This window comes from Xylaria bambusicola (genome assembly GCF_022495145.1).
Source record: "Xylaria bambusicola strain CBS 139988 unplaced genomic scaffold F5B22scaffold_1, whole genome shotgun sequence".
Classification (NCBI taxonomy): Eukaryota; Fungi; Ascomycota; class Sordariomycetes; order Xylariales; family Xylariaceae; genus Xylaria; species Xylaria bambusicola.
In genome coordinates this window covers 1542592-1568373 of record NW_025953554.1, presented here as the reverse complement: position 1 = coordinate 1568373, position 25782 = coordinate 1542592, and the positions used below count along the sequence as shown (strand labels likewise).

Sequence of the window (25782 nt, the reverse complement as noted above, 5' to 3'; positions counted from 1 at the left end):
CGAGGATTGAGGGCGAAGTACATGTTATGTACTTAAGTCCATATTATAATTAGTCCGGATGCACCAACCGGTGGCATCGCTTACCAACAGGCATATCACAGCCTGATATGGTTGGACAGACGACGCAAGCATCTAACAAACTACCCATTGCATGCATTCATGAGGTCGCCCGCACACAAGGGCCCACCTAAACCACCCGCCTCCTCTGTGCATTATTCATTCTGCTTGGGTCTAAGCTGATATGTTCCTCTTATCCAGTATTCACGCATACCAAGGCAGTGCTTTCTGATATACACTGTTACCACACAAGTCCACTGATCATTTTCCCCTATCTTTCGCTTTTTTTCTCTAGTTACATGACATCCCTGTATCAGCAACATCATATCCACCAACACTGGATCAGCCTTTCAAGCGAAGTCTTCTATATTTTCAAATTACTTTATGCGTCACATTCTTGCCTCCTCCCCAACAGTATCGACTTTATGCTTACCAAAAATGCTAAACCGCTATCTCAAGGGCTTAAGCTGCGATGACCATCGGCCCTGCCGTAAGCCCTGTGTCGATTGTCAAGGTAAGGCCATTCACGGCTACAGCACCAGTGGTACATAGGTATAAACAAGCGGCAGCGACCTCGTCGGGCTCGATTGGTCTCTTGGCTGATGACAGAGCCTCTACCATCTGTTGTGTCTGGGGAACTTTACGGCATTCCTCCGCGAACATTGGCGTCCTCACCCAGATTGGACACACTTGATTCGTACGGATACCAAAAGATTTATAGTCCATCACTACTGTCAGTTAGTAACGATAGTATGGATAGGTATCTGAATTGGCTCGCAGACATACCCGCAGCCCTAGTGATGCCGGTAATGGCGTGTTTCGAAGTCGCATATGAAACCTTGCCCTCGACCGCAACGACTGCCATTGTCGAAGAGACATTGACGATGGAGCCACGGCCTACATCCCGATTGCCGTGTCGACCGAGATTGACTACCATCGGCTCCTGGGACTTCATCACCCTCGCCACTTCCCGAATCACAAAGAACACCCCTCTGGTATTAATCGCCATGACTCGATCGAAGTCATCAGGTTCCGTCTGGTCCATTGGGCAGTAGACAGCTGTGTCAATCTGTAGGTCAAAGTCAACACTTGTTAATAACGTCGAACAGTCTAAGGGGTCTGGCTCACACCAGCTGCGTTTACGCAGTAGTCGATTCTGCCAAACTCCTTCACCATCAGATCGATCATATCTACAACGGACTTGATGCTCGTGACGTCAACTGTAGTAGCAATGCAGCGACACGAGGGGTTCGAAGCTAGGGTTTTTGCCTTCCTCGTAGTCTCCTCAACGCCTTCGGTGCTGATATCAGCTAGCAAGATACCCTTCACACCAGCCTCGGCAAACGAGTAGACGACTTCTTGCCCGATACCTCCTGCAGCCTGTAAGCACATTTGTCAGTATTTGTCTCCTTATCGGCACAGACAGCCAACATACCCCAACGACAAGTGCAAACCCATCAAGGTGATATTGAGACATGATCTTTATAAGAACGGAAATAGCGTTATAGATGTTTCGAGAGTTACTAGGGCAGGGCTATCAGCGATGCTGGCAATGTTGCAATGCTCAGACTACATGGAATAACCTGACAGAGTTTCCCAGAGAAAGAAAGTAGGGGCCTCCTATATACTAGGTGGCTTACTAAGAGTGCTTCTGGATCTTACCCCTCATCTGGCGGTGAAGATGCATGACGTTTCCATGGCAGTGATATATGAGAAGCCGTTCTCGATAATCTGGACGAAGAGACCCTGAGCTGATCGTGCGTGTAGCTATAGGTGGGCTGCTGGGTTGTATCTCGAATACATAATGATCCAGTTTACCTATTTATTGACATAGATTAGCTATATCCGATCTTCAAAAACGTGATACGGCCCTTCTGTCGCGTCAGGTTCGTTCATGTTACTTTCACAGACTGCTGGGTTATTGGATAGGATATGGCTCACCCACTGCTCTTCCTCAATAACTACTTCTTCTCTTCGAAGTTGATCAAGAACACAGGCTCCCCATCCCTAGTGCCATGCACAAGCTCAACCGTTATCCCATATCCGGTATCGAACTTTCTCCGTGGCTTTATTTTCTGCGCCTCCTGTGCAAGCAACCTCATGTCGCCTATCTCAACCGCGTGTAACAAGGGGTAGTTCTTGTCGAGCGTGACAGCTCGCAGCCAGGGCTCGAAGCCATAACCGTAGCCAAAGAAGACTTTAAGTCCGCTGGTGTTCGTCTGAAACTCGTTCGGAAAGAAGATTTGATACTGGTAATATCCCACAAAGTCCTCAAGACCGGCCGTGATGAACATGCGTTGGCCACCGTCCCAAAGCGCCTTGGGACCTACGTCCCCCTCCGACCAGTCACGGCCGTATTTTCCTCGGAGCTTTGAGACGATGAAGGCGCGGCGGTGCACCTTGTTTAGCGATCGCGCAATACTAGGACTCAGAGTCTTGCTGAGGAAGAAGGGCTTGCGCTCGATCATATGAGAGCCGTGTATGTACCGCAATGCGAACAGCTGTGGTCGGGCTCGAGCAAAGATGCTGGCGCCCTGGTGTATGAGAAAGATACCCAGACTTTTCTGGTGCTTTGCGGTGTCGTGGCAATTTAGAAATAACACGTGCAAGCCCTTCTCATCGAAGTAGGAGAGGTTCATCTCGAGTTTGACGCCTTTATTGGACATCGTGAATTCCGAGTTGTACATAGTACTGCTGGTCGTGATGATTCCACCCGAGTACTGGAAGTCTCTGGGGTGGTCTGCGAACACGCCCCTGTAGCTCTCGAGAGGGCCAGAAGACGAATCTTCAGCAGATCGCCATGCGAATAGGGAGAGATCGTTGTTCGTCTTGACAATTTCTTCTTGCAGTCGGATAAAGGCCCGCTCTCCTTCACCGTACAGTAACGGGAGATTGACGCCAAATATTCCAAGAAGACAGTAGGCTATATCTTCAACTCGAGTTGTCTCCCGTCTCGCAGCCCACGACATCCTCGCCGCTACTGACACTTGGCTGAGAACATCATCCAAGTCTCGGTCTTTTGCGACGAGAAGTATATCTTCCGCAATGCCAGTGATCTTGGAAAGGCCCTTGCTCATAGCAGTCTTTAGTCCAACAGCTCTCCAGGCTACGTCGTAGAAGCGCAGTCGAGCGGGCGCAATCAACTCTTGGAGCGTCCATCCTCGCGTGAACCATCTTGAAGCCCCCAGCTTACTTGTAGCAAATACAGAATCATAATCGTCCAGGTAGACGTAGCATATACCCGCCGTCGCATACCAAGAGAACATGGAATTGATGGCCTCAGAGAGCTCCGCACTGCTCGTTTTATTGATGCAACACGTATCGCACCAGGCATATTGATAGCCTTCGTCTATGGCGAGCCGGCACAATGTTCGGATCTTGTCCCAGCCTCGTTTTGTTGTCGCGGTTCGACTTTGAAATTCATCGAACTGGACTTCTTCACCGGCCTCCCAAGTGTGAGACAGAATTGCATATTGTACATCCAGCGCACCCCCCACCTCCACCAGAGTCAATTCTTGGCAATTGATGAGCCACATCAGGCCTTGAATGGAGCGGGGGGTAAGGATATTGGAGAGAGGTGAAGAGGAGCTACTGGATTTTCCCCTAGAAAATCAATCAAAAATAAGAAACGATCTGCTGAGAGAACGCGCAAGTCTTATTCCATGTAAAAAGGGGCGCAAGCTCTGTGTGGCGTTCTAAGCCAATAATCTGCATTATCTTCTCAGCCTGCCTCAAGCGTGAACCACTATTTTTAGACGGTCGTTAACATTTCAGCTCTCGCAATTGATGTGTTGATAAGATTCTCTGCAAGCATATTAAAGACTCGACCCCAAGCTGGCACTCCAGACACAGATGAAGACACAATCTGCAGGACCTCTCCCACCATAAGCGTTCGCTAAAACGAAAACGCTAAAACCTCCAAAGAGTCGGGATAATTACTTGCTCTGAGAATTTCTATAAGATGCAGAAAACAGCTACACATTGAATCCCGTTTAGGAAACAGACAAGGAAACTCGGCGTATATACTCAAAGCAGTCCGAATGCTCTTACCCCCGACCTTTGCGCGACAATGTGAGTCTCACCAGATCGCTCGTGCCTTATTCACGACAATCACAACATGACCGACCATATGAGAATCTCATGAAGCGGCCCTCACCCAATACGCACCACTTACAACTCACGGGCGCTTATCCCGAGAATCTATGAAATAGCGTGAGCGAGATGAGACTGTACGGTCACCAGGCATATCAGTACCTACGAAGCTTCACGTGGTGCCTTATCCACGCCCGTTACCAGGAATGCCAGTTCGGAAGAATGAGACGAGACTTGAGCGCTTTGACCTTTCCATCATATACATCGTTATCGGTGTCACGAAATGAAAGCTACAGCTACCGACTTGACTAGACTCCCTCGACTCACGTGGCATTATCCGCAAAGCTCGTACTCGCCACTTGTCAAGATACTGCAAACGTCACATGTTCTCCCACATAGACGGCAGTGCATCAAGATTTAACTGTAGTTAGGATTTTTTGAACTTATTGATGATCATGACAGATAATAATTTGGCTTAGAGAACAGACACCTTCACAAACCTAATATTGACATGACAAACTGTCCTAAGACTTGATTTCTCTCATTTCCCTATCTACCTCTATATACACAAACACAGTACCGTGAACCAGTGCAGGTAGATAGTACATCACCCATTTATCCCTCCCTCCCTCCCTCCATCCATTGACTGCCCTTTCCTTTCCCTTGCCCGGTAAATACTCAGGTAGACAACCTTTGTCCGCGTAAGTCATTACTTGAAAATCAAAGTATCCATATACGCCCCCCTTTTCGCCTGAAATCCCCAGGGCAGTTAGCAAGATACGAAAATCTCATACGTATCTCCCGTATACAGTTAGTATAACCAGATCGTAAAGAAAAAGAAAAAGAAAAGGCGCAAAGCAAGATGAGAACGCTATGCTCCATCCTGAACCCATCCAGTCTAAAGTAAAACATGTAAGAAGTATGTAATACATGGCATAGCCTGCTTCAATGCCGTTTCGTTTCCCCCGTCCCCACCTCCCTCGAGGCAACAAAGCGTCGAGAGGAAGGGGTAGGATGCGTTATCATAATCCACTGCTGCCAGCGACCAGCACAAGCAGAATGCCATTGAGTATGCATACAGTGATGAAGGTAATCCAGACAGCAAGAGTGTACAAGTAGCTACCGGGGTGTTGGCGATAGAGCATGGCCCCGAGGCCCATGCAGGCACAAAATAGGCTGGCAACAGAGCCCACGGCGGCGCCGGCGTCAACCTCAAGACGTAGACGTCGACGTCCCGTCAAGACTAGGAGACTTGAGATGCCTAGCAGTACAAAAGCCGCGAGAAAAGCGACAATAACCGCTCGTGTTAGCATCCTATCTTGTTGTAAGCCTAATTTGTAATCGGCCACCGACGAAGACGAGCGTGAGGAGAGGTAGTCATCTTCAGTCATTGGTTCGTCCGTTGCGGACGGCCGTGCGGTGAAGTAGTCTGACAAAGCGCCGTTACTTGTGCTCGTTCTGTTGCCTAGAAGCGATTGTGTTTCTGATGGAGTTGATACTGTAGCCGTCATCGTCGTGCCTCTGGACTTCTGCGACTGTAGCCAGTGGCGCACCGAGTCGACGGGGTTAACGAACATGTTCTTCATATACGCTAGGCCGGGAAATTCGTCGGTGGCGTTCGGGTCGATATAGATAACGTATGCATCATCGTGGTCGCCGACCTCACTGCCGTGGTCGTACTCATTCCAATAGCCCGTAGGTGCCATAGTCGCTACATCATGCGATGGGCGACGAGAGTCACGCTGGGCTCTGCGAATAGAGGCATCATGCGATTCGGTGGGGAGCGATGATTCGAGGGTATTCGCATAGTTAGGTAAAGCGGCTTCGAGGGTGCTGCGTAGTTCGTGGTATTGGGTGTGTAGTGGGGTGAGGTTGTAGTTGGTGAAGCTTTTTGGATGGTGGAGGATGTTATCCTTGAAGCGACTGCCCAACGTCGTTGACCCAGTCCATTTCTGCGTAGGTGGTGAAGTCACATGTTAGCTTCGGCTCTTTCAAGTCTGCCACGCGCGGTGGCGTGCACCACAAGACGGATGGCGTCAATTGATCGACTAGTATGCGCTACGCAGCTTGTGGGCAGTGGCTCTGTGGAGATTACAATTGTAACGATGCGGCTAGTGTTGCGAATAACTTCATGTACAGCATAACATACCTTGTATTTCTTTAGGATCTTGCGGAACGCAGTGACTTGGGCGTCCACAAACCGACCGAGTGCTTTGATATCCTGGCCGCACTCTTCGATTTGTGCATGGTACTTGGCGAATCGCCGCTGGCGCTTTGCGGACAAGCCTCGTGTGTCGGTGCATTTGAGGATCAATTGTTGCACAAGTATCGAGATATAGCCTGAAGTAGAGCGAATCATAAGGTTAGCTGGCTGCAAACCATGAATGAAGCGCGTGGCGGCGCAGGTGGGCGTGAAATCAAAGTTCAATAGAAATACAGCACATACGCAAACGGCGGGAAATCTCGTCGGCCTTACTGGTGACGAACAATCCGACGCGGTCATGCTGGGAGCAGAGTTCCAGATAGAAGGCGTCCTCGAATCTTCTTAGGGCCTGATCTTGGTGGCCGGGGATAGCGATGGCGACAGCGGCCTGATCCTTGGTGGTGTGTATTTTAATCTGGTGCTTTAGCGAGTTGTAGTCGACATTGTGCAAGCTCCAGCCAGGCACCGAAGCCTCTTCAAGTTGCTCTCCAAACTTCATCGTCGGGCTATGCGCATAGTGATGTCAGACCTCGAGGTCGCCTGGCTTGCTAGATAGACGTCTGTGTCGGCCTTCTCGGATGGCCACCTCGATTGGTCGGTGCTTAATTCTCGTGTCGTTCTCTTGGAGCGAGTGTTGAGCACGATGTGCGAAAGAAAGAAACAAAGGTGGATTGAGCTGTCGTGCTGATTGAATGACGGATGGACTGTTTGTTTGTGTGGTTGGTCGGTTGATTAAGCGATCAGTTTACGAGTGTGGTGGGGTTACGTCTCGAAGTTAGAAGTGTCGCTGGGGAGGTAAACGTGGTTGGAATGGCGGCGATGATAGCGATTATTGGCTTTGGATGACGACAATTTTCAGCTCAGGGCTGGGCGAGAAAGTACGTGACGTAGATAGTTGAGAAGGGAATGGTTGAGAGAGATGGATGGAGAGAGGGAGAGAGAGAGATCGACGTCTCGAGACCTGAGAAGAGTACTAGTATGAAGTCGAGTCGAATAGCAGGAGGTAGTTAAGTACATACAGTAGGTACAGTAGCTACGCCCCGCTTCTTGCCGGCCTCTTGCTTCTTACATACTATGTACTATGTAGTACATGTATTTCAATGCAGTGCTTGATACAGTCTTTTCCTTTGAGACCTTACTCTAGGGAACCTTGCCTTGGTACCGAGGATACTCAATGAGCACTACCACTACTTAAAAGACTGCCGAGACTGCGAGACGGAGCTACGGTAAAGCCAAGCATGGTGATGCATGTGCTAGATCAGATTAGATCAAAACTTGGGGGGGCTCGGGAGGAAACATGTGCGGGTCGAACGTCTTGGGAACGTCTTGGGAACGTCTTGGGAACGGCTCTGGAACGGCCTGGGAACGGCCCCGCTTCTTAACTTGGCCAGATGCTAGCCCGAGGAAGCCTCTCGTACTGACTCAGTGACATCTGCACTAACCTACTACCTAGCTATCGACTCTAGGATTTATTTCTATCGTTACCTTGGACTACGAAGTAAGCTAACGTCCAACGGCACGAGGGATGTGGATATCTGTAGATATGATGTGTGTGTGGTGGAACACACGTACTTACTTACTTAGGTACCTACCTAATGTCATAGATAAGACTGCATCAAATATCTACTAGGTATCCCCGTCCACGGGGGTAGGCAGGTTATCAAGATAGGTATGGACAAAGGGTACAGAATGTTAACACAGAGACGGACCTACGCGTCCACCTTGTCCACCTCGTCCTCTAGGTACGATAGTGTTCGCAAAATAATAAGTACATTACCTACATGCAAGTCGAGGCGAATGGGTGAGTGGGCGAGTGGGCATTTTAGCCAAGAGTCGTGGTAGGGTGGTAGCGTAGCGTCGTACCTGGGCTAAGGTACCTAGACAAGCTCCAAGGCCGGCCGACCCTCCGTCACAACCTTCTCTTTCAACTACATACCTAGGTACTAGGTTACATACTTCATACTTCGTTCGTAAGATATAGCCAAATACGATGAGAACCATCACTTGTTATCTGTCTTGTTTCACCATCTAACATGGTTGGTTGGTCTTTGATACAGTAGTGTTGTAGTGATGCATAGCACAAATGTCCTATGTCTTACCAGCCACGTCTGGCCGGCCTGTGATGATCCAGCCATCCGCCATCCACTTTGCCATCACGAGAGAGGGGTCTCTGCCTCTTCTCTCCAAGAAAGAAAAGCAATTGACCAATCACTCCGTGTCTACTGACCCTCATCGGCCGTACGAACAATTTAAAAAAAAAATATGATCGCGCGACCTCTTTCCCAACCCGGCCACGCCACTGTTTTGTACCTGCCCAGGAAGTGCGACCACGATGCGACCCTTGAGTCTTTGCCATGTGACACATGTAGTCATCTTTGTCCTTGCACGTCCTTGCACGACTTCATCTCCAACAGTCATCTTTTCCCTTACTGGCAGAGCGGAAAACAGCAGCCGCCGCCGACGGACATTGGGCAAACGCCATGCATCGCGATGCAGTCCATTACCAGCGCTGTGTTTCCAACCTCTTTTGCCGCGCGGTGCTTGGCTGCTTGATGTTTCCGAGATTCTCTGCCGACCGATGCTACACACATGTCAAGCATTCTTTGTATCACATGTAACTAGGATAGACCACTACCAGTCCCGCCAGTGGAGTCTTCGTTGCCATTTGCCAAAAAAAAAAAAAAAAAAAAAAAAAAAAAAAAAAAAATCTTATGCTTATTGAAGCTACTTCGTATGGTTCAATGTCTCGAACGGGCTGGGCCCACGAACACCCCTCATGAACTCCTCGTCTCTATTACATACTTCGTAGTAACTGTCCGAATACACGCGGCGTACTAGACACTCCCTGCAGCTCTACACACCTATACATTGCATTAGCAAGCGCTTGGTGCATTGCCCCCTCACAGGCCCCTTTTCAACTGTTAGGCGTATTCTAGTGACGGTTATTCTACACCACGGCCGTCCGAGCTAACTCTCGGTTCACATAGTTAGTGATATTCCGTAGTCGCCCCCTCCAACTTCAACATAGTCTCCTTGTCCAAGATCGCGATGCTCAGAATAGGTAGGACTCACATACATCAAAGACACATCACTGGCTGAGCAGTCGTACCAAAAGTCCAAGGGTGTAGACGACCATTGGTCGCCATTGGTCGCCAAGTGCGGGCAACTCCCTTGGCCAGCCATCGCCCCGGCTCAGACCCGGCTCGAAATCCACCAACACGCCTCTGATCTATGATCTTTCCGTAATGTGCCGCTGCATGGCTGATTGGGTCACTGCTCCGCGCTTGTCCCATACTGTCCCAGCTACCTACTGTATTCACCATATGTAACCGAATCCTTGCTTCACGTCGGCATATACCAATTGGAGCCTGGACAAAGTAGACAAACTGCCGGCTTATTTCCGGTGACTTGAGGGTGCGATGTGTTGTCATCCTCCCCAGCTGTTCTGTGTAACTGATATTCGACAAAAGTTATTACCAGACTCGCGTAGAGCGCCTGCGGGCGCCTTGGTCAGCGTTTGCTTTATCGACATCTACCACAACATATCCGATGCCGGCTGAGTTTTCCACAGGCCGCAGCCAGAAACACCGAGTTACCTCCATCGCCTCAGACACTTTAAGAGTGTCAACTATACCCTCCATTCTATATCTTATGGTCACTTGTAATTGATAGTTTACCCGAATAGAGGTTGGAGAATATCTTATCTCCAAGGTTGACGTAGCGCCTCTGTTAGAACTATCGGTATCTGTTATATTAAGATGGTTGAATCCCCTCCCACAACGACTGCGACTATGTTTTCTCAAACCTGCAATCCTCCCATGTACAGCGTAGCATGGACACTCCGGCGGATGCTTCCGCGTGTGATTTACCGCACAGCCTCGCATCACATGCTGTCCGATGGAAACCCTTGCACCACAGTTTCAGCAAGCACTGCAGCCCCCATCTGGTCTGAATTTGACCTCTTCGCTGAAGAAGAAGTCTTTAACAAATACCCAGATTCCTCCATCTATCAAAACGTTGAAGCCCAACGTATATCGCCAAATGACAATGTCACATACTACCCTATCCTATCCTGTGTAGCATCGACAGGTCCAAAGCGTGCCGAAAAGCAGTACACAAAACCAACAACACGCCGATTACAAGCAAGACCCCCTTAAGTATATACTCGTCGCTACCTAGGTACTCACTACCTAATGTACTTACCCCCTGCAGTCTCGCTCAAACTGACCTTCACTGTTACCTGCAGTACCTATCCAAAGAATCAATCTCACCTCAACACGCTTCATGCTCTCCAGCAATAATCGGGTAAAGCCGCAATCGTCATTTCATCACGTAATCTGTATGCAACGTCCATCGGCGACAACCCTTGGCATCATACGTTGTGTCTAGACCTCCAAGTCCAAGGACCCAGCGCTTCGTCGCACAGCGGATCGACACTTGGCAGAGACTATCTACCCGTGTACCTAAGCACATATAATGCACTGCATTTCAATTTCAATAGGTACTATAGGTCCGATATGCGGCTCACTACAGTAAGTAAGAGGGGACAAGAGCAAGGTAGGTACTTTAGGTAGGTACTTATGTAGGTATACATGACATGCAGGCTCCCGAAAATCTTGTGCATGGAATGGGGAATGAGAGAAGTCACGCGAGCTTTCGCCTTTTTGAAAATTTATCAAAGCTTGGTCCGTGAGACCCGGAACACAGTCAGCGGAGTTTCGAATAGGTAGTCATGTGCTAATATCTTGCAATTATTGTAAGACGGCGGATATTTGCAGTGAACACCCACCTACCTACCTGGATATCTGCTCATTAATGAAAGGATATAACATCTCCAATGACCTACGTACGTACATACATATCTACCTAAGATAGTAATACCATCCCACGATCCAGCTCCGATATCAATCAAGCTGATAGCATATCTATGCCTACCCGCTGACACTTGATTACTTTCTACCATCTAGTGTCAATCTAGATAAGAAAGAATTCGTATTTGAGGGGGGGAAATGCACATCGGTATGGACGGGATTGCACGCCACGAGCTTGAGATAAGGGTCTTTTCCTTTTCGCGCAGGTTCGTGCATTCGGTGTAAGTAAGACATGTATGCGATGGGACAGACGTTCGCGTCTGCGCCTGGGTATCAATGCATATATGTATGTATGTATGTATCTGAACCGATCTACCGTAAGTACCATATCCTCATACCTACGAAACACCAGGAAAGACAAAAGCTTCCTCCCTCTCAAATGAAATCAACTAGCGTGGCTTTGGTGTCTGTCTGTCTCTCTGTCTTGCTCGCAACCGAATCCATTGATAGGACGTTACCGGGAACACGGACTTGGAAGCGAGGCTTCAATTCGACGACCTACCTACCTATACCTACATGTACTTACCAGGCGTAGTGTACAGTAAGTATACGGTAGGTACTCCGTTTACGAATAGAGTAATCCCCGCGATGGTTATCCCCGGCTTTCCTTTCTTGCGAACAGGATGGTCAGGTCAAGGGGTCGGTCAGCATGTCTCATGCATAAGGAAGGACGAGTGTACCGGAATTGATAAGTATCTTGCATACTTAGAATTGCTTTCTCACCGCTTCTGTGTCTCAGCTCGTTGATAGTTCGTCTGGTTTCTATTCGATGGGGTAGTTTCTGAAGGTACTGCTGTCGCGGCGCTTGATTTGTGTGTACATAGTGAGTGAGTGGTTGGGAATATTAGATATGATAAAAGTTGGGCATATATCCCCTTATATTGTCTCAGGAGTGTATATTGGTTGTTGGTCTAGGTACCGCGATGTGTAGCTCGCTTTCCTACAAGATGACCTCAAAAATCATAGTGAGGTATAGTACTCTCACGTTCGGCAATTCCACTAGATCAATTTGTCTAGTCTAGTGTCTATCACAATTCTCCAGTCTACTTGACCAATCGTAACCTTTCACAATAATTTTCTATATCGAAATCTCCTCCAGCTTCTTAATAATAGCCATGACATACCTCGTCCCAACAACAATCCCATCCTCATCTTCGAGATCTTTAGCACTTGCCCCCTCAGACTCCAATCCAGTCAAGCACGCCGTCACAACATCCGCATACTTCTGTCCCAAAAGCCTCGGCACAGCGCCCTTGGCCAGCGCCAGATACGCGCTCTTCAGCTCGGCAGGTGATCGTAACGTCCCGTCTCCCTTCCATACGCGCTTCCCCAGATGACCCGCCGCGCGGTCCTGGAAGGTTGCCCAGAACGCGATCTCCAGGAGCAATACCCCGAGACTGAAGATGTCGTGGTGCATCTGGAACTCGTCGCCGTGCTGCAGGCGGTGCCGCTCCGGGCTGAGATAGATGCTCTTCTGCCAGTCGTGCTCGGAGAGTAAGAGGGTCGCGGCGTCGACTTTGCGCGCTGTGTCGAAGCCTATGAGGAACGGCTCGCCGAGGGTGTACGGATACTGTCTTCGTTCTGTGGGGATCTTTTCCGCGGAAGGCGTGTCTGTGACTGTATGGTCGAAGATCAAGACGTTGTCGGGCCGGATCTGCTTGTGCACGAATCCGGCCGCGTGCAGCATGAACACGGCGCGCACGATGCGCTTAGCAAAAGAGATTCGCTGGTTGAGCGGGTGCTTGACTCCCGTCCGCTGAGTCTCTGGGTCCTTGAGGATGTCTAAAAACGTCCGTGGCTTCGTCAGGCCTCCCGGGAACGGAAAACGCAGCTCAAACCGGTTTGATAGCGAGTCCCATAGAAAACCCTCGCAGTGCAGGATCCCCATTAGTCGAGCGTCGGCGTGGTGCAAGATACTCGCTACCTCGCGGACCACGCGCCGGTGATTTTGCACCTCGTGTTCGCGGGCGTCGTCGCTGTATGTGCGGTACTCGACGAGGTATGTCTGCTCTGTGCTCTTTCGCGTAGATAGCTGCAGTGAAGAATTTGCGAGTGGCGTCCTTGTCTCGTCTGCTGCGTCGGGTTGAGGGAGTAGGAGTCGTGTGCTTTTCTTCGTGCCTTCGAGGGACTCGTAGATGATATCTCTCAGTTTCTCCACCTTCTTCAATGCTACGATGCCGTGTTCGTCTTCTTCTAAACTTTCATATGTTGTTCTAGGAAGTTTGCGGCGTCCAAACATAACGAAGACTAGCGCACGTTTGAAGAAGCGATCATTCCATTCCTCCAACTGTTCAATCGCTTCCTGCGCTCTAGCTTTCAGCGCTGGTGTGATCTTGAACTTCTCTCCGACTTTTGCTTCGGGGAACATGAATAAGAGCCTCTCGAATATGCCGCGCAAGACCTGAAACATCTCGATCAGTTCGTCTTGTAGCTCTTGTGGGACCGTCTGGTCTTCGCTGAAGAAGTATAGGAGCATGTCATTGCTTTGCGACTTATTGATTCTTATCACGATGTCGAGAAGCCTTTTGAAATCGTCTTCATAATGCACCAGTCTTTTGCGGATTGCATCGCCGATTGACAAGGTCACTTGCACCAAGCCGGGGATGCCAACAGCCAAGCCTGCGATGCCTAGGGCAATGTCGGCCATGCTGGGCTACGGTATAAATCACAGTGACCAATGGCTATTAGATTTTATTATACGTGATGTTCATTAAATTACTGTTGAGAGATGTTGTCTGTAGAGGCCGCCGGGCGGTCGTTGCCTTGGGCCGGCTGATGTTTGTGATGGCGAAGTAGATGATTGATTGATTACTCGGCCCCGAGGCCGCAGGATCTGCGACAGTGGTGAGGACTTCAGCCACAATCCTTGGGTGTGATAAGACGACCAGTAAAAGACCCCTAAGCAATTAAGCAACGAGACGTTGTTAGGATATACAATAAATAAAAGTTCAATCTATCAGTATTTCCTATGGTGCGAGACTCTGCTGAGCCAGCTTGCCTTTCGTAAGATGGACGCAAGCTTAACAGGCTCAGAGGTTGGTCTCTCTTTCGCAGCTTACATCAGTGACATCTCAACACATCAATCAAAATTTCAAAGCCTAACTCTATCCAATCCCGAGGATGAGAGTCATGCTTATCCTCAGCTCCCAATAGCTGAACTCGCCGTCCTTATCCATAAGCTCTGGATACGCGGTCCCTGCTTCACGGTTCCACCATCAACGCACATAGGGTCCGGGGCGCAATTCATCGTGCGGCAAGGCAGCATTTGCTATTTCAATAATCCATCCGCTGGCCTCCACATAGTCGCTCTGAAGACGCCCAAATTCGCACTGGATGCTAAAGAGCGGCTGGACCTGTCAGAATCAGCAGTGCGCAGACAAGTGCGAGACTTCCTAATTGAAATCGCGGCCCTAAGACATCCGAAGCTTCGACGCCATGAGAACATCGTTAACATTGTCGGTTGGGGAATCGACGACGACAATTGGCATCGTCCGCCGTTCATAGCGCTCGAGTTAGCTGACGATGACCTTGCTGGGAGCCTCTCGTCCAGTGAGAAAATCTCATTGCGTACGAGATTCGACCTGATCAAAGATGTTGCCGCCGCTTTAGACGTGATCCACGAAATCGGGCTGATTCATGGTGATCTCAAGCCAGAAAACATATTAGTATTCAAGCGAAACGCCGGCTGGATTGCGAAGCTCTCTGATTTCGGAAGCGGTGCGGATCTGAGCAAAGGGGGTGAGCTCGTCGGGAGAGGCACAGTTGGTTGGCGTTCACCTGAGCTGCGACGGCATTATGAGGAAGGTGAATCGCTTGATCCTCTTCTTCTTGATAGACTTGACGCATATTCCTTTGGATTAGTGGCTTGGTCTCTTATCTGTGGATTTACTACCCCACCTCCTGGTGGTGAGGCAGAAGATGTGCTTGATAAGGCACTGAGTAGTGTTCGCACTCAAGAGGAAATGACACCAGGACTCGGTCAGATTTATGCGAGTTTATTACAATTGTGTCTAAACTGGAGTCCGCGGGATCGTCCTCAGTGGATACTCCCTCTGTTAGTAGAAGACGGGATCGTAGAGCAGGAAGACATGTGAGTTAGAACAAAGACACTCAATAGGTTGCGAATTAATGCCGACTTAGCAACGTCAGATCTTCGCCAGATATATCAAAACTAGACATCCATGACACGGACGTCGAACCCGAAGATGATGCGTCTTCCATCGCAAGCTCTTCAGCCGCGTCAATACTATCTTCTGACTACGAGCATTGGAATTGGGAGTTACCTGACTTAGAAGTCGAACTTCTTCATCCTCTGATGTTTGCATTCCTCGAAGATGAACATAGTCTATCTCCAGAGACCGCCTTCGCGGTGTTTCTGAAGTGGGTTGAAGGCGGACCAAGACCAACCGACGAGCCAACAGCATCAGCACCATGGGCCCGTCTCCTCCATACCGCGGCCGTGGGAGGCGTCCAGCAGGCTCGCGCCCTGATCTTTCGCTACTACGAATTTCACGGCTATGAAGTCAACGAGGATATCAAGTCTAAGGTTTTAGAATGGGGCTTGGAGTCGATCGCTACCGGCGCTTTGATATTTTCTAGCGAGGTTAGGGAAATGGACGGACCTGGTTTCAATGCTGCCCTGAAGCTGTTCCAAGAGTCGGGAGGATTTAACCAGCACTACTCAGGCATGTCGCCTCAAATCCTCGAGGAATACTTGAGTTTGCCACCTAGCCTAGCACCCTCCTCAGAATTTCTCCGTCAGCCATTGAATCTGTGGGGTGACTGCCTGCCGCACATTCTGGCCTCCTTCAATCATGCCAAGGCCATCAAGACCTTGAAGAGAATCATGACGAGTGACTGTATTAACATGCGTAATAATTTAGGTGAAACACCGTTATACCGTGCCTGTGAATGCGGTGCTTCCGAAACGGTTCTCTTCCTCCTCGATATGGGAGCAAATCCATCATTACGACCTCGCCGAAAGGCGCCATCGTGTCTTCATTGGCTGTTCGCCTTCCACCCGGACGAAGTTAACACGGTAACTGAAAGGCTGATAGAGAAGGGCGCTTCCACCGACATCCTGACGAGTCAAGGAGGCAAAATGTTTCATTATCCCTTCCTATTACCTGCAGGCAGTCCCCTCCATTGGGCAGTGCGCTTCAACTGTATAGAAGCCGTTCGTGCTGTCCTAAGCCACGGCGCTGACCCTTTCCTCCGGGACGGCCACAGGCAATTCATCTTTTTATCTTCGGATCCAGATGTGCAGCCTGATTCTCCTAATGACATTCCGCATGAGGAATTCATCCTCGGACCCTCGGCCGGCTCAAGTGCAGTCGAGATCGCCGTGCAGAACTGGAATGCGGACATTCTAGAGCTGCTTATCGAAAGCCGCTCGGATAATCTGAATGGCACTCTAGTAGATGGAATCGGTATTCTGCATCATCTCATAGCCGGCGAGTTCTGCTGGATCAGCGACTACAGCCCTAGTCGATTCTACACGCCCTACGTCAGAGGATCCCCAGACACGCAAAAGGCTATGCTAAAGCGCACATTGCACGCTCTCCTCGACCATGGGCTTGACATCGACTCTCTAGCGCCTACATGGCGCTCGGGTCGGACCAGCACGGTCCTCATGCTAGCGGTATACGCAGGTAAACCCGACCTAGTAGAAATGCTCTTATCTGCAGGCGCGAACGTGAAAACGGTCGACAGCGATGGGCGCACAGCACTGATGTACATGGGAGTGCGCTACGGCGTCGAGGCCTCGGGGTCTCTGCAAAGCGCAGAGGAATTCCAAACTCATATGACCAGTCTCCTTCTGCGGCACGGCGCGAACATCCACGTGCGCGATAACCAGGGATACTCCCCCGTGCTCGTCCTCTCAAGCCACTATCTCCGCGCCGCGGTGAAGATCCTCCTCGACAGGGGCGTCGCGGCAGACGATAAATCGACTTGTCCCGACACAGACCGCGATGACGTCGCTGATTTCCCTGTCTTCGGACATTTAGCCTGGGCCCTCAGCGACAAGCTCGATGAGGACGTGGAGAGTGTGACGCGCGCTCATGACGAGGAGATGGCGGGTTTGTTGCGGAGGTATGTCGTTCCGCTGATAACGTCGTCGCGTGATCACGGGGTATCTCGCGAATACGACCGGAAGCTCCTATTGCATGAGCTGGCTATTTGTGGATTGATCGAGAGCGCGACTGTTCTGCTTCAGGCTGGCGTTGCTGTTAATCCCGTGGAGAAGAAGGTGGGGAAGTCGCCGAGGACACCGCTCGATGCGTTGATGAATTTTATGAATATGCAGGCGAGGAAGGAGAGCAGAGGGGCGTCGAAAGCTGGTTAGTACTGTTTCTATACTCCTTGTTCGACACTATGAAGTTGTATCCGCTGATGGTGGTGTGATAGAGGTTGAGAAGAGAGACCGTCGGTATGAGCGGACGGTTGCTTTGCTGAGGGAGTATGGGGCGCTTCAGGCACATGAGCTTGAAGCACCGAGGAGTGAGGAATGAAAGCTCAGTCATTGAATCTATCATTGTCAGGATATGATGAAATGTTGAGGGCATGATAAAGATAAGTTATAGCCATGGCATCGTCTGCCTCAAATGAGCTAAAATCATGAGATGAAATTCATCAGGAAAACAAGCGTTGACTCAACATCAGGAGCATCCCAATGAGTGAATTTGAGCGAGCGTCTTACCATAATTACCTCTAGCATTTCCAGTCTCATTAACCACTTTCAGCCTTTATTAAATGAAACGTTTCGTATTTAATTTAACAATCTTGCTTTCTCAGATGTCGGTATGAGTGTCTCAATCTATTTGATAGACATCGCGACATGTTGGAGTTGATCAGAGTGTATCGCTCACATCGTAGTTTCAAGCCGCTAGTTTTCGGAGTGGATGCGCGTACCCAGTAAGCCTTGCCAATTGCGTGCTTTGACTAATACCCTGAACATTTTTCTGTGGCATTCCATACCTGCATGGATAAGTAGCATTTTCATGTCCGTCAAGCAGATTCAACAATTTGAGTGACCTGTTATTTGATTGATTCATTTTTCGGATTCGGATACTAAAGGTCAACTGTAGACTTTTCACGATACACAAATCTGACCCAGCACGATGGTACAATCTCCCACAATCCCGGCTTACTAAAACTTATGGCTGAGACGAAGTGAACATTTTAGGTTCACGCAGACGCTTCCAACTTCGCCGAGGGCGTGACAAAAGAGCAGGCGTATGAGCAGGTTCTGTTGCAGGCTGAAGGACTATTCGATGGCCAGAGGAATTGGGTGAGTCCGGGATTCACTGTTTATTGAATGTGTATACTCATGCTGTCGGTTGTAGGTCTGGTGTGTACAGCATGCATTGTGACACCTCAGCTTGACTAATAGAGTGAAGCAACTTGGCAAATGCGGCTTCATTGCTGTGGCACGCGTATAAGTCATTGCCTTCTCCGAGCAATCAAGTGAACTGGGCCGGTACGGAGGGTTTCAACTCAATTCTTGACCCCTTGGATACTAATCGCCATGTAATAATAGGCTTCTACACGTTAGATCCGCTGAAGACGGAAAAGCCACAGCTCATACTCGGCCCGTTCCAGGGTAAAGTGGCGTGCCAGACCATCCTCTTCGGCAGAGGCGTCTGTGGAGCAGCGGCGTCAACTCAAACAACGCAGCTCGTTCCGGACGTTGAGAAGTTTCCGGGTCATATCGCCTGCGACGGGGATAGTAAGAGTGAGATTGTGGTCCCCATTTTCGCGGACGAGGGAGATTCAAGGAAAGTTGTCGCCATCATTGATATTGACTGTGCAGATTTCAATGGGTTTGACGAGGTCGATAAAAAGTACCTTGAACAACTCGCTGAGCTGCTGGGACGGAGCTGTGATTGGTAATTAGATCCAATACACGAGTGCATTTCAAAATAAAAAGCGGCTATGATTTCAACCTCAGTATCGAATCATTCTCTCCTTCAAGAGAAAATCCTCCATTTGATCTTCATTGATTTGGCTACATCTTGGCCTAGATAAACCCCTCTATTCTCCCCCAGCTTACGCGGTAGTTAAGCTAAACCCCACCAAAATTACTGCATCATACCCCCCACAGTAGCTTCAATCCCCCAGAATCCCCCAACTGCTATAGCCGCCCGACCTCGCAACCACTGGTTCTCAGATACATACGATGCATTTATTATGAGATCCTTCGCCAATAAGACCTTGGGTCTGCTTGCTAAATCATTTCCATCTGCCTCCTTTGGCTCCCATCTACGTCTGAGCTGCCGACTCGCACGAACTAGCCCGATCCTCGCACCCGCGACCTTCGCCCGCACGATGGCAACATCAACCATGCCATCACCAGTTCTCCAAAAGCCTTTGAAGTTATCATGCATTCAACTCGCCAGTGGCGCCGACAAGGCTGCTAATCTCTTGCATGCCCGTGAAAAGGTCTTCGAGGCCGCCAAAGCTGGCGCGAACCTAGTTGTGCTGCCCGAATGCTTCAACTCGCCCTACGGATGCGACTACTTCCCCTCGTACGCCGAGACCCTCCTCCCGTCCCCGCCCTCGCCCGACCAGTCACCTTCCTTTAATTCCCTATCTGCCACGGCCGCCGAGGCGAAGGTCTTCTTAGTAGGCGGTTCCATACCCGAGGTGGAGGTTGGCAAAGACGGGAAGAAAAAGTACTACAACACATCGCTCACGTTCGGGCCCGATGGGAAATTACTGGCTACGCACCGCAAGGTGCATCTGTTTGATATCGACATCCCGGGCAAAATCACATTCCGGGAGAGCGACGTGCTGACGGCGGGGGACAAGCTGACACTGGTGGATCTCCCTGGATATGGGCGCATTGCCGTGGCCATCTGCTACGACGTGCGGTTCCCCGAGCTAGCCATGATCGCGGCGCGGCGTGGCGCTTTCGCCCTCATATACCCAGGCGCATTCAACACTACCACAGGGCCGCTACACTGGCGCCTTCAGGGTCAGGCGCGTGCCATGGATAACCAGTGCTACGTTGCGCTGTGTAGTCCGGCTCGCGACACGAAAGCTACATACCATGCCTGGGGCCACAGTCTGATCGTCGACCCCATGGCGCAAGTCGTCGTCGAGGCCCAAGAAAGTGAGACTATCGTCAGCTGGGAGCTAGACGGGGCCAAGATTGATGAGACGAGGAAGGGTATCCCTATATATACGCAGAGGCGGTTCGATGTCTATCCGGATGTTAATGAGGGCAAGATTCGGTTCGATTAGCCAGTTTGTTGAAATTAATAAAGCACGTTTCAGAGGTTTAGCAATTGGGTCGTTAGGTGTCTACTCAACATTATTCCAGCCAAAGCATGGCTCCTATATGCTCATTCCAATATCTCTGAATCTAGAGGTGCGCTATGTTTATGATAAGATATCTGCATATTTGGGTACTTATAGGTAGGTTACCAGTTATCTTAGTATTTACCTATTAGTTACTGAACTTTGACAGTATAACTATTAGATTCTTCAAATTTGTCAGATCATGATGATTGTAAACTGGCTTGTGCTCTCCCATTCTACTTAGCATATATATATGCTCAGTCACGAATGCCTCCCCTGGCAATCATGAAAACTAGACTCAGCTGCCGGGCTTACTTCTATACACCACCTCCAAACAGACCATACACCATTCGAGAGAATCCGCCTCCTACATGAAAATGGCTCTCTTGGATTGGTGAGATGTACATAGCTTTTAGGACCCGTAAATCCCCGCGCAGGCATCGCCTCATCGGCACCTTTCTCCCAATACGTCTAGTCATCCGATTGGCCTCTCAACAGTTTTTACACATTCTAGTTGTATCGATAATTAAATTTCCGTAAATGCTACATTCTTGCGGGGCGCAGCAGTGCCAGCATGCTACTACCTCAAATATGATATTATTCTACTAGTGTATGAATCGTTTTTTTCTTCTCCTTCCCCTTCTCTAATTTGTGACCATGGTCGTCTCCCTTGTCTTCCGTGTCAATTGAGCACTCCTGTGTGAGATTGGAACCATCGTTTCCAAATTATCAACGCATCCCGCGCTACAGGTCGTTGCTGGCCGGACTACCTGCTTTTGCACTCACACCATAGTCTTTGCCAGACTCGCTGTCATCGCATGATGGATACCTTCAATTACCGAAGGTTAGATCTGAGAAGCTCTGCCTTCCGTCTGGTACGACTTCTCAAGGGAGTTGCGAACGACTTTATTGATTGCGAACTTGTATATACATCTCTTGATGAGAACGGAATCTCGTACGAAGCTGTCTCATATACTTGGGGCTCATCGAATAAGCCATTCAGCATTCTTCTTGATGGGCAGAAGTTCATGGTCACCGAAAATCTATGGAGTTTACTCAGAGACTTGCGTGAGGCCGAATCAGACCGCTACCTCTGGATTGATGCTATTGCAATCAATCAAGACGACGATCTAGAGCGCGGACACCAGGTTCAAAGGATGCAAGCCATTTATGGAGGTGCCGAGCGTGTCCTCGTTTACCTTGGAACAGATAGCCCATTCACAAGAGCTCTCCTGGAATCTCTCTTACTACTACAAACCTCTATCTCGGGTCGTTACTCAGCCCCTGACGACATAAGATGGAAGACTACCTGGCAAGTTGTGCTAAGTAAACTCCAAGATAGATATACCACCGTCGATGTGAAGGGTGACCTGCAAAAAGGCTTTATTGAGCTTCTACAGCGCTCCTGGTTCCGCCGAATTTGGGTTCTTCAAGAAGTAGCGAATGCTCGTGCAGCTTCCGTCTTTTGTGGTAGAAACTCTGTCCGTGCACAAATCTTCGTTATGGCTCCCATTCTTCTGGGGGTGGACCTAAATAGTCACGCTGCAGCCATATTCAGACTCATGCCGTCATACCCTGGAGATGTTTCTCGCAAAACACGGGACAGGAACTTTCTCTCTCTCCTGCTAGATTTTCGTCACTCGGAAGCATCCGATCAGCGGGATAAGATATTCGCGCTGCTTGGACTATGCGGGGGTTCAGAGATACAGAAATACATAGTGCCGGATTATACTCGAACGGAATTTAGTGTGTCATACACTACTTTCGCCTACTTTGTGAGCATGACCGCGGAGCCATTTCAGTTAAGGCTCGGTCTACTGTTAGCAGAGGCCGAATGCTTGATGGGATCACAGGAAATGCCGGTATCTGATTTGAAAGTTTCACCGTCTAACTGGAATCCGAAGCTCTCTGAGTTGCTAGAAGAGGCTATCCAATTGCTGCGAATATCAGGCGATTTGCCGTCGAGATTAGGTTATACAAAGAAAGAACTCAACGATAAACTACTCTATCTTGTTCAACTCGTCTCGAGATCATCAGAGAAAAAATATCGAATAAGAGCAAAAAATGTGATATCGGGGATAAGACGCAGCATTGGAAATATCCTTCCTTGTTGCTTAGGAAATGGACATTTTCCATCATCGATAAATCAGTTCCTGTCCGACTTGGTACATCATCAGCCAAAGTATATAATGGACTTCATTTGTCATATTTTAAGTTCATGGGACCCCACCGATTTGTGCTCTTTCCTACAACGAAGAGAAGTCGAAATTGATATAACCCTGGATATGGTGAAAGCTGCGGCAGCAAACAAGTTTAATGCAGCAGAGACTGTCAATATCCTGTTGCGGCATGGGAGACTCGGCGAATCGTTTTTAGCTAAAACGAGAGATGAAGATCACGCATGGGATGATTTATGCATATATTTCTCCGACACCGTAACAAGAGCGCGGGTCGAGTTATCACCCGGGGAAGCGGCAGTCACAGAACGGCGAGAAAACCTCTTTCCATTAGTTTTTTTAGGACCAAGATTCATATTAGGGAGGCTTGTGAATCAAATTAGGGATCAAGATACCACAGTATCAGAGCATCTCCAAAGATTCGAACAAACGGCCTACGAGGAAAGCCAATACGATACTCAACGAGATGTTCGAAATTGCGGTCGAGAAGACCCAAACCTCCCGCTTCCAGGTACTATGTTTTACCTTCGGACAGACCGTCGACGAACAATGTTGCCAGAAGGCTATGTCATTACTGTTGGGGGCTCTCAGACGTGGTCACTACTGCTTATGGCAGTGTTAAGCGGCGAAAGAGATACCGTCCAACGTCTGTTAGAAATGTACCCCGAACAACTTAATGTGCCTTGTGAGAGCGCCAATATGGCCTTCAAAATCGCTACGGTCTGTTGTGATGACTCTACAGTGCGGTGTCTACTTAACAAGGGAGTCAAGTTGACTTTAGGAGCCAATATCTGGAATCAGCTGAGCGCACCTAAGGGTCCCAGATTCAAACGACTCTGTGATCCTTTAAGTCTTGCGCTGAATAGCCGCGATCACGACTTAATAGCACTATTCTGTCTTTATCATACAAGTCTAGTACCGTCCAATCCTGAAACAACCCCGTTACACATCGCAGCGATGTATGCACACACGCGGCTTGCTCAATTTCTTCTGGAACAGGGTGCAAACCCCAATGCCACGGATGGCTGTGGCCGGACAGCGCTCGATATAGCCAAAGAAGTAAAGCGTGATGCTCGAAATCAAGTCTCTGATGACTTGCAATTTTACAGTTTTAGCTTGCGCGACGCGAAACAATGTCATTTGTGTCTTGCTAGCGCCATGGATGACAATGCATTCCGCGAATCTGAAGAGTCCAATGAAAGGGGAGTAGAGATGGTCAAACGAACCCCACAGAAGCGACAATGCGAAATGAACAGTGAGGAGAGCGACCGATTTAAGGCGAACTCTGAGGATGAAGCTGAACGTGTAGTAGGTCCCACCCTAAAGTTCAGCTGGTTGCAACATTTGTATGTATACGCCGTAAAACACACCAAAATCAGGGGTCGCAAGGTGTGAGGTTGTGATAAATTGCTGGTCAGTCGCTGTTTTCAGCTATATACAACTCACATTGCCCACATCTAATCTATCATAACATGAGTCTTCCCAGCAAGCTCATAACTCGCTGCCGGCACCAACGGCAATTGGGCTAATGCCACCCCTTCACTCGCGGGGTTCCTAAGTATAACATACCTAGTGGTATCTAGGTATGCTAGGTAGCAAGAACGCGCCGCTCGCTGAGGGGATTCATGGCCAATATTAAGTCTTCGGCCCCTGTTGAAGGGACGGCGAAACGCTATTACTTGAATTCACCACGCGAGTAATGTAGAAGGCTCCAATGTCCGTCCCAACCGATGCAACTCTGCTTCTGCTTGTTGTTGACCTAGCTGTGAAAACAAAACAGTGGACATGACCACGCGTCACACAAATTAGCGCGCTCCGCCGCGGTTTAAGTCCTAGGTAGAACCGGTGCCCTGGATCCCTACTATGTACATAAAAAGCCCTACCAATGCAACGCCGGGGCCATTCACGTTACGAAGTAAATTGTTGAGTAACGGGGATCGAAGTCTGGATCGATCGAGGTCCTAGTAAAGCGGGTAGATATCCCACTGATCTAAAGCGCTACACAATCCCGCATCCACTCTCGTCCATCTCAGCGCTACCCATCGACCAACCCACATCTCACATCTTCCCCGAGAAATGACCCGTCGCCGACGCCGTAGGACAACCCCAATGACACTTTAGACCCGGTAAACCTTTGAAAAGTATCTTACTTCAACAAAGCCTCCTCGCCCTCGACAGGCACCAGCTCCTCGAAGCGCCGCAGGTCCATGGGCTTCTCGAGCAGCGGCACGACGAAGGGGTCGAAGGTCTTCCAGTAGGGGTTCTCGAGGTGGTACTTCTGGCTCCCTTCGTTCTCGTAGCGCTCGACGATGGTGAAGTCCTGCGGGTCGTGCACGCTCTGCATCACGAACCATGAGATGGTCTCCTTGTCCTTCGAGTAGATGGCCGACGCCTCGTTGAGCTTCGCGTGGACCTTGGCGATGTTCTCCTTGCCCGGCTTGGCGCGGAGGTGGACTACGATTGTGTATACCATTTTCGCGTTCCTTTCTTTTGCTGGTGATTGGCTGAATAGGTGATGGAATAATGGGGGTTGGGCAGATAGGCTGGAGTGCTGTAGATTTGTCTTCGTAGAAACCTGAGAGTAAAGATGTCGTGAGCCTTTTCTGATTGATAGGATATTGCTTGAGAATTGCTCTTTAAGTAGTATTTAGGGGATGGTGCGAGTCATGAACGATTGTTTGATCTGGAGAAAGTGAGGGGTGAACAAATATCCTCCCCGCGCTATTTTAAAAATACCAGGTAGTAGCACCTGACGGTCTAGACTACCTATGTAGGTAGGTACACTCGACGTGCCACAACGCACAGTGTAAAGGGCAGAGTTCGATGGCTTCAGTCGTCATTGCTCATTATTTTACATACAGAATTATACTTATCCTACAATTTACTACACGGGTGCTCAAGCAAATACCCCTATGAATTTGAATCCAAGCAGTTGCTGAGTCCTTGGTCTTGGAGCTAACGAGCTTTGGTGTATCCTATCAAGCATGCCTTCAACGACGAAGATAATGAAGCGAAAAAGAAACAGAATCTTGTATTTTGAGCACATAAATCGCGCATTGAGCTCCGGATGCGGCTTGAA

At 49.3% G+C, this 25782-nt stretch overlaps 9 protein-coding genes across 9 annotated transcripts; 4 read left to right on the top strand and 5 right to left on the bottom strand.

Moving 5' to 3' along the window:
* Positions 1–10: 10 nt before the first annotated feature.
* Positions 11–1438, bottom strand: F5B22DRAFT_583787 (uncharacterized protein). The gene is made up of 3 exons (XM_047973382.1): positions 1186–1438; positions 844–1126; positions 11–785 (listed from the first exon to the last, which is right to left on the bottom strand). The coding sequence occupies exons 1-3, from the start codon at positions 1243–1245 to the stop codon at positions 520–522; spliced, it is 609 nt and encodes a 202-aa protein (XP_047836518.1). The 5' UTR covers positions 1246–1438; the 3' UTR covers positions 11–519.
* Positions 1374–3935, bottom strand: F5B22DRAFT_22596 (heterokaryon incompatibility protein-domain-containing protein). The gene is made up of 3 exons (XM_047969794.1): positions 1999–3935; positions 1698–1875; positions 1374–1437 (listed from the first exon to the last, which is right to left on the bottom strand). Exon 1 carries the CDS (start codon positions 3591–3593, stop codon positions 2019–2021), a length of 1575 nt encoding a protein of 524 aa, XP_047836517.1. The 5' UTR covers positions 3594–3935; the 3' UTR covers positions 1374–1437; positions 1698–1875; positions 1999–2018.
* Positions 3936–5015: 1080 nt separating this feature from the next.
* F5B22DRAFT_22353 (uncharacterized protein) lies at positions 5016–7129 on the bottom strand. The gene is made up of 3 exons (XM_047969770.1): positions 6596–7129; positions 6299–6489; positions 5016–6101 (listed from the first exon to the last, which is right to left on the bottom strand). Exons 1-3 carry the CDS (start codon positions 6849–6851, stop codon positions 5172–5174), a joined length of 1377 nt encoding a protein of 458 aa, XP_047836516.1. The 5' UTR covers positions 6852–7129; the 3' UTR covers positions 5016–5171.
* Positions 7130–12029: 4900 nt separating this feature from the next.
* Positions 12030–14163, bottom strand: F5B22DRAFT_21620 (serine/threonine protein kinase). Its single transcript, XM_047969732.1, has one exon. The coding sequence runs from the start codon at positions 13868–13870 to the stop codon at positions 12302–12304; it is 1569 nt and encodes a 522-aa protein (XP_047836515.1). The 5' UTR covers positions 13871–14163; the 3' UTR covers positions 12030–12301.
* A 1375-nt stretch (positions 14164–15538) lies between these two features.
* Positions 15539–17735, top strand: F5B22DRAFT_632590 (ankyrin repeat-containing domain protein; the record flags this gene model as incomplete). The annotated part of the gene is made up of 2 exons (XM_047976714.1): positions 15539–17564; positions 17632–17735. The coding sequence occupies 2 exons, from the start codon at positions 15539–15541 to the stop codon at positions 17733–17735; spliced, it is 2130 nt and encodes a 709-aa protein (XP_047836514.1).
* A 222-nt stretch (positions 17736–17957) lies between these two features.
* F5B22DRAFT_21582 (GAF domain-like protein) lies at positions 17958–19237 on the top strand. Its single transcript, XM_047969727.1, has 5 exons — positions 17958–18347; positions 18410–18514; positions 18570–18574; positions 18624–18703; positions 18764–19237. Exons 1-5 carry the CDS (start codon positions 18345–18347, stop codon positions 19114–19116), a joined length of 546 nt encoding a protein of 181 aa, XP_047836513.1. The 5' UTR covers positions 17958–18344; the 3' UTR covers positions 19117–19237.
* On the top strand, positions 19217–21112 carry F5B22DRAFT_583737 (carbon-nitrogen hydrolase). The gene has a single exon (XM_047973381.1). The coding sequence runs from the start codon at positions 19414–19416 to the stop codon at positions 20467–20469; it is 1056 nt and encodes a 351-aa protein (XP_047836512.1). The 5' UTR covers positions 19217–19413; the 3' UTR covers positions 20470–21112.
* Positions 21113–21119: 7 nt separating this feature from the next.
* Positions 21120–24506, top strand: F5B22DRAFT_21585 (heterokaryon incompatibility protein-domain-containing protein). Its single transcript, XM_047969728.1, has 3 exons — positions 21120–23958; positions 24016–24419; positions 24484–24506. The coding sequence occupies exons 1-2, from the start codon at positions 21345–21347 to the stop codon at positions 24096–24098; spliced, it is 2697 nt and encodes an 898-aa protein (XP_047836511.1). The 5' UTR covers positions 21120–21344; the 3' UTR covers positions 24099–24419; positions 24484–24506.
* F5B22DRAFT_21717 (uncharacterized protein) lies at positions 24474–25639 on the bottom strand. The gene is made up of 2 exons (XM_047969734.1): positions 25582–25639; positions 24474–25278 (listed from the first exon to the last, which is right to left on the bottom strand). Exon 2 carries the CDS (start codon positions 25174–25176, stop codon positions 24850–24852), a length of 327 nt encoding a protein of 108 aa, XP_047836510.1. The 5' UTR covers positions 25177–25278; positions 25582–25639; the 3' UTR covers positions 24474–24849.
* Positions 25640–25782: the final 143 nt, after the last annotated feature.

Excerpts from the sequence above, each read along its gene's own strand:
- F5B22DRAFT_583787 (XM_047973382.1), bottom strand. The coding sequence starts at position 1,245 with ATGATCGATCTGATGGTGAAGGAGTTTGGCAGAATCGACTACTGCGTA. Across the intron at positions 1,127-1,185 it reads ACTGCGTAAACGCAGCTGGT|ATTGACACAGCTGTCTACTG; the intron begins GTGAGCCAGACC and ends TTTGACCTACAG. Across the intron at positions 786-843 it reads CGGCATCACTAGGGCTGCGG|TGATGGACTATAAATCTTTT; the intron begins GTATGTCTGCGA and ends AACTGACAGTAG.
- F5B22DRAFT_22596 (XM_047969794.1), bottom strand. The coding sequence starts at position 3,593 with ATGTGGCTCATCAATTGCCAAGAATTGACTCTGGTGGAGGTGGGGGGT.
- F5B22DRAFT_22353 (XM_047969770.1), bottom strand. The coding sequence starts at position 6,851 with ATGAAGTTTGGAGAGCAACTTGAAGAGGCTTCGGTGCCTGGCTGGAGC. Across the intron at positions 6,490-6,595 it reads CGAGATTTCCCGCCGTTTGC|GCTATATCTCGATACTTGTG; the intron begins GTATGTGCTGTA and ends GCTCTACTTCAG. Across the intron at positions 6,102-6,298 it reads AGATCCTAAAGAAATACAAG|AAATGGACTGGGTCAACGAC; the intron begins GTATGTTATGCT and ends CCACCTACGCAG.
- F5B22DRAFT_21620 (XM_047969732.1), bottom strand. The coding sequence starts at position 13,870 with ATGGCCGACATTGCCCTAGGCATCGCAGGCTTGGCTGTTGGCATCCCC.
- F5B22DRAFT_21582 (XM_047969727.1), top strand. Across the intron at positions 18,704-18,763 it reads CAATCAAGTGAACTGGGCCG|GCTTCTACACGTTAGATCCG; the intron begins GTACGGAGGGTT and ends ATGTAATAATAG.
- F5B22DRAFT_583737 (XM_047973381.1), top strand. The coding sequence starts at position 19,414 with ATGAGATCCTTCGCCAATAAGACCTTGGGTCTGCTTGCTAAATCATTT.
- F5B22DRAFT_21585 (XM_047969728.1), top strand. The coding sequence starts at position 21,345 with ATGATGGATACCTTCAATTACCGAAGGTTAGATCTGAGAAGCTCTGCC. Across the intron at positions 23,959-24,015 it reads GCGACAATGCGAAATGAACA|GTCCCACCCTAAAGTTCAGC; the intron begins GTGAGGAGAGCG and ends AACGTGTAGTAG.
- F5B22DRAFT_21717 (XM_047969734.1), bottom strand. The coding sequence starts at position 25,176 with ATGGTATACACAATCGTAGTCCACCTCCGCGCCAAGCCGGGCAAGGAG.